We start from the raw sequence: 6388 nt of genomic DNA on the forward strand, positions 1-6388 counted from the left end.
GAGAGAGAGAGAGAGAGATTTTTTTTTTCATCATTTCAAAAAAACTTGATGAAAATCTGGTGTTTCTATGTGAAACAGTTTTGTTGTATTTCAGTCTTCTGTGATGTATAAACTACATTGCTGCCTGCCGTAAGTTGAGGGACAGTGTCTGACCGACCAATCAACCTGCACATGTCCTCTACTGTATGCTTATTGTTATTGTTGAATGTATGGTTATTTTGACCCTTGGTTATTGTTGTTACTGTTGTCCCGTTGACAATTTTGATTCTTATTATTTTAATATTGTAAATATCCAAAGTGAGCTTTGGCAATATGTACATTGTTACGTCATGCCAATAAAGCGAATTGAATTATAGAAAGTGTAATACTGGGATGCAAACAGATGTGGTACCGGCGTCTCCTTATTGTTAAACCCACAACCATGTGTGTGAGGATACTGTTGTTTCAAAGTAGATTTGTTTTTAAGACTTACCAAGAATCTCTCCGTCACCCTGATTTAGCACCCCTGCATTTAAAGGTTACCTATCTTAGGCCGGGATTCAGTACAAGGCGCACTATTAGTGCAGGACACTATAACAGACCTTTTCGAAGGTAATTTACGCTCGAGTCGACATGCTCAGTGTTTACCATGTACTGTATGTGATCGCCCTGCGAACGTCTGGGGAAAATGTCTTTCAAAGACACATTAAATGCTGGGCTCCCGAGTGGTTCAGCGGTCTAGAGTCACTACAGTCCCTGGTTCAAATCCAGGCTGTATCACAACCGGCCGTGATTGGGAGTCACGTAGGGCGGCGCACTATTGGCCCAGCGTCGTCCGGGTTTGGCCGGGGAGTAGACCGTCATTGTAAATAAGAATTTGTTCTTAACTGACTTACCCTAGTTAAATAAAGGTCACATAATTATTATTTACTTAAAAAATATAACTTTCTCAGTATCCCGTCTCTATCCAACAGACTGACAGTAGCCATGACGTAGAGTAGGTGCTCAAGGGGGCTACAGAGGACGAAGGTAGGAGATAATATGGAAAGGTTTCCAACTCAGATGTTATCCTGAAGTGAAATGGAGTCGATGGCCGAGGGCTGCAGATGACCTGGAGAAATGTAGCCTACTGTTTCTGCTACAATCATGTTTTATGGCTGATTGGAGCGAGGAATCAGAATGTTTGTTAATTCTCTCTCTCTCCCTCCGTCTCTCTCTCTCCCTCCGTCTCTCTCTCTCTCTCCCCCCCTCTCTTTCTTCCCCTCTCTTTCTGTCTTTCCTCCTCTCTCATTCTCTCTCCCCCGTCTCTCGCTTTCTCTCTCCCCCGTCTCTCCCCCGTCTCTCCCTCTCTCTCTATCTATCTATCTATCTATCTATCTATCTATCTATCTATCTATCTATCTATCTATCTATCTATCTATCATCTATCTATCTATCTATTGCTCTCCCCTCTCCATCTCTCCCTCTCTCTCTCTCTATCTATCTATCGCTCTCCCCTCTCCGTCTCTCCCCCTCTCTCTCTCTCTGTCTCTCTTCCCTCAGGAGTGTAAAGTGTCTTCCAGCTCCTCATCAGTCCAGAAGAATTTCTCTCGTCCGGCCTGTCCAGCCAACCGCCGGCCACCGTCACGCTGGGCTAGTTCCTCCACCTCTTCCTCCTCCACCTCCTCCTCCTCCTCCTCCACCCCTATAAACCAGCCCTCTCCGGCTCCTCCCACAAAACACACCTCATTCTCCTACTCAGCCTATCACACGGAGACGGTCATCATCTGACCCTGTGTCTGAACCAATAAGATGCCTTCGTTACTTTACGTACTCTGACGTTTCTTTCTCAGTTCAATCCTTCCGTGATTCCGAGTCGGGGGGGGGGACCCTTCGACCTTCGACCTTCTCCTCCAATATGGTTGTGGAGAACGTGATGAACTGAGATAGAACCCCGACTCAAAACCTGCCTCTTCCTTCCATCACCTCTGTACATACCATAATACCAAGACTGTTATTTCTACTACCGACCAGACTGTCAAGAGCTTCAGCTGTGGACTGCAGCGTTGAGAGTCAGTTCACAGATCATCTATAGAATGTATCTCATCAACCAGTGGAGATGTTTCATGTATTCTACTATAGCAACTCCAGGATCCCCAATGCTGACTGTACCTCTGTGGCTTAGGCTTGCAATCCCAAATAGCACCCTATTCCCTATATAGTGCGCTACCTTTTTGACCATAGTGCCATAGAGCTTTGGTCAAAAGTAGTGCACTAAATAGGGAATAGAGTGCCATTTAGGAGGCAAATATATTCAACACCGTTCACTGTACATAGTCTTTAACTTTACATGTTGCATAATAATTACACTATTACAGAATAATGTTTTGTTATTCTTTACCTTTATAATATCAGATGGATTTACATAAACGGTCCTGTTTCTTCATATTTACCAAAAAAAGGTGTTGTCTACAGCCTCTCTTCAAAAAAGGACTGACGAGTTTCGATGCTTTTATTTGATTGGACATCCGCTGGCTGTTGTCAGGCAAGATAGCTGACTAGCTCCTTGTGTTAGCGCTTCCTGTTTTGTTGGGGGGGGCCATGCTTAAAGGGGCGATCTGCAGTTCAAACAAAAACACTTTACTAATAGCAGAATGTCCCTTTTTTGTTTGTTTTTAAGTATTTGTTTTTGTTTGTTTTAACATGATGAAATGGACAACAACCCCCTTCCTACTGGAGGTCACTGTAACCGATGGTTACCTACCGGCCCTATTGAGTAACAGCCTGTTGAATCAATGTGGTGGGGACCTCATGACACATGACTATATCATGAACGTGATGCCTTTTTTTTGCTGTTCTTAATTTGTGTAATAAATGTAGCTCTATATATTTACTGTCTACTTCTTATTATGTCTGGATTACAATTTATAGTATAATAATAATGTGTATTCTTCTCATACTCAAAATCCTGTTTTTTGGGGGGGATTTGCGTGTTTTGTATTGTCAGGTATTATTCTAGTGAGCTGTTGGAGCTGGGAACATAAACATTACTCTACACCATCATCATAACATCTGATCAATATGTTTTGTATTGCCAGGTATTATTCTAGTGAGCTGTTGGAGCTGGGAACATAAACATTACTTTACACCATCATCATAACATCTGATCAATATGTTTTGTATTGTCAGGTATTATTCTACTGAGCTGTTGGAGCTGGGAACATAAACATTACACCATCATCATAACATCTGATCAATATGTTTTGTATTGTCAGGTATTATTCTACTGAGCTGTTGGAGCTGGGAACATAAACATTACACCATCATCATAACATCTGATCAATATGTTTTGTATTGTCAGGTATTATTCTAGTGAGCTGTTGGAGCTGGGAACATAAACATTACACCATCATCATAACATCTCATCAATATGTTTTGTATTGCCAGGTATTATTCTACTGAGCTGTTGGAGCTGGGAACATAAACATTACTTTACACCATCATCATAACATCTGATCAATATGTTTTGTATTGCCAGGTATTATTCTACTGAGCTGTTGGAGCTGGGAACATAAACATTACACCATCATCATAACATCTGATCAATATGTTTTGTATTGCCAGGTATTATTCTACTGAGCTGTTGGAGCTGGGAACATAAACATTTCTCTACTTTGACACCCCACCCAATCATCTGCTTCCTTCCTGTTTGAGCGATTACCGTGGCGATGACCACAGTTGCCGGCTGATCCATCATTCTGTAGTGGAGGGGGGGGGGGGGGGTTGATTTCATCAGTCTACTCCAGGAACTCAGGAGTAGACTGGGCTGATCTACGTCCCAAATAGCACCTTATTCCCTATGAAGTGCACTACTTTGGAACAAGACTTTGGACTCCAGGGCCCCTGGTCAAAAGTAGTGCACTATATAGGAAGTAGGGAGCCGTTTGGGACGCAGGCCTAGATTCCCTATTTCCTCCTCCTCCTCCAACCAGTCAATCAGCCTGTCACATTATAATACATGTCCCAGGAAGTATGGTATCGACGGCAGCAAGCAGTCGGGCCAGACCCGGCTCCCTGGGGGACACCAGACCCGGCTCCCTGGGGGGGGGGGGGGGGACACCAGACCCGGCTCCCTGGGGGGGGGACACAAGACCTGGGTTCAAATACTACTTAAAATCTTTCCAATACTTTTGAGTGTTTTCTCTAGCCTTCCTAGAGTGACAGCTGTGTGGGGTTTATTGTTTTGGGACCTTTTCCTATCGGTCCGTTAAGCCAGGCGAGCTGAATGAAATGATTTCAAATAGTATTTGAACCCAGGTGGTGGACAGACACCTGAGCCCAGGCTGTCTAAACCTGGCACCCTGCGCTGATAGAAATAGCATGCGTTAGCCACAGTGTCTTGGTGCCTGAAATACTACCCCTCCACTGGACCTGGTGATAGGAGCCCAGCCCTGACCTCTCCTTCCCTGGGATGGGTTCCTGTTTCTGGGTCTGGTGATAGGAGCCCAGCCCTGACCTCTCCTTCCCTGGGATGGGTTCCTGTTTCTGGGTCTGGTGATAGGAGCCCAGCCCTGACCTCTCTTTCCCTGGGATGGGTTCTTGTTTCTGGGTCTGGTGATAGAAGCCCAGCCCTGACCTCTCTTTCCCTGGGATGGGTTCTTGTTTCTGGGTCTGGTGATAGGAGCCCAGCCCTGACCTCTCCTTCCCTGGGATGGGTTCCTGTTTCTGGGTCTGGGTCTGGTGATAGGAGCCCAGCCCTGACCTCTCCTTCCCTGGGATGGGTTCCTGTTTCTGGGTCTGGGTCTGGTGATAGGAGCCCAACCCTGACCTCTCCTTCCCTGGGATGGGTTCCCGTTTCTGGGTCTGGGTAGGACGTGGGAAGGAGGGTGCTCACGTGTTGGCCTAAGCACCCAGTCAGTCTGTAAAAACAGTAAACAAACCTGGACTTCATTCTGCATCGTGACAGACAGACAGGGACCCAGGGGAGAGCTCCACCAGGCAGACAGACAGACAGACAGACAGACAGACAGACAGACAGACAGACAGACAGACAGACAGACAGACAGACAGAGACAGACAGACAGGGACCCAGGGGAGAGCTCCACCAGGCAGACAGACACGGACCCAGGGGAGAGCTCCACCAGGCAGACAGACAGGGACCCAGGGAAGAGCTCCACCAGACAGACAGACAGACAGGGACCCAGGGGAGAGCTCCACCAGGCAGACAGACAGACAGACAGGGACCCAGGGGAGAGCTCCACCAGGCAGACAGACAGGGACTGTCTATCTTCATTCCGCATAGTGCCAGTCACAGATAGATAGACATGGTAGAGAGATGGCAGGGCAGGTACACCTAGCTCCATACACTACCAGTCAGACAGCAGTCAGTCTCCTAAACTCACAGAGCGGACACACACACACACACACACACACACACACACACACACACACACACACACACACACACACACACACACACACACACACACACACACACACACACACACACACACACACACACACACACACACACACACACAGAGCGGGGGCACACACCTCGTACTGTAGCAGCTGTGATAGCATCTTTATGGTGTTTAGTGCACTCCCTTCCTCTCAAACAGCTGTTCTCTGGTCTACAGGTCCTCTCCAAAAGTACCGAGCGTGTGTGTGTGTGTGTGTGTGTGTGTGTGTGTGTGTGTGTGTGTGTGTGTGTGTGTGTGTGTGTGTGTGTGTGTGTGTGTGTGTGTGTGTGTGTGTGTGTGTGTGTGTGTGTGTGTGTGTGTCCCACTGCCCTCCGACCCGTCTCTCCAGGATTCCTGGGGCCCCAGCGGTTTGGGTTCCACTGAGGGCTGTGGCATCTGCCAACCTGCCATCCATCCTGCCCTGAAATAGACATTCTACTGAACAGACACTTAGACATTCAACTCAACTGCAAGAGTGTGTGTGTGTGTGTCCTGGTTCTTATCGCAGGAAGGTTTTAGCGCCATGCTGACTCCAGCACATTCCCAGACTTCCTGTTGCTGCAGACAGCTGAGTATCAACCTGGTGATGCATCACTTAGTGGCCTGTCCTCTTCCTTCCCCCTCCCTCTCTCTCTCTGTCCTCTCTCTCTCTGTCTCTCTCTCTCTGTCTCTCTCTCTCTCTCTCTCTCTCTCTCTCTCTCTCTCTCTCTCTCTGTCTCTCTCTCTCTCTCTGTCTCTCTCTCTCTCTCTCTCTCTCTCCCCCCCTCTCTCTCTCAGCCTCTCAGAGCCACGGGCTCCTCTCTCCATTAGCCTGCCTGTAATTTCAGACGGGCTCCATAATCTAACGGAAACTGCATGGTAACATCCTCTTCAGGGGGATAGATGATCAAGGCATAAACCTATTCAACCCATCCCTCATTGATCAAAAGGCTTGGTTCATTATTCACGTCCATATATGGAGATGTGTT

The 6388-nt window shown here is 47.1% G+C and overlaps 1 protein-coding gene and 1 long non-coding RNA gene across 2 annotated transcripts; both read left to right on the plus strand.

The window, feature by feature from the left end:
- Positions 1 to 1518: 1518 nt before the first annotated feature.
- LOC115187922 (mucin-1) lies at positions 1519 to 2847 on the plus strand (the record flags this gene model as incomplete). Its single annotated transcript, XM_029746986.1, is given in 1 exon segment — positions 1519 to 2847. A coding segment is annotated over 1 exon segment (231 nt), but the record flags the coding sequence as incomplete, so codon positions are not given.
- An 88-nt stretch (positions 2848 to 2935) lies between these two features.
- Positions 2936 to 3376, plus strand: LOC115187923 (uncharacterized). The gene is made up of 2 exons (XR_003876169.1): positions 2936 to 2965; positions 3148 to 3376. It is a non-coding gene; the product is annotated as an uncharacterized LOC115187923 (long non-coding RNA).
- The last annotated feature ends 3012 nt before the right edge of the window (positions 3377 to 6388 follow it).

Source organism: Salmo trutta, unplaced genomic scaffold, assembly GCF_901001165.1.
Source record: "Salmo trutta unplaced genomic scaffold, fSalTru1.1, whole genome shotgun sequence".
Taxonomy (NCBI): domain Eukaryota; kingdom Metazoa; phylum Chordata; class Actinopteri; order Salmoniformes; family Salmonidae; genus Salmo; species Salmo trutta.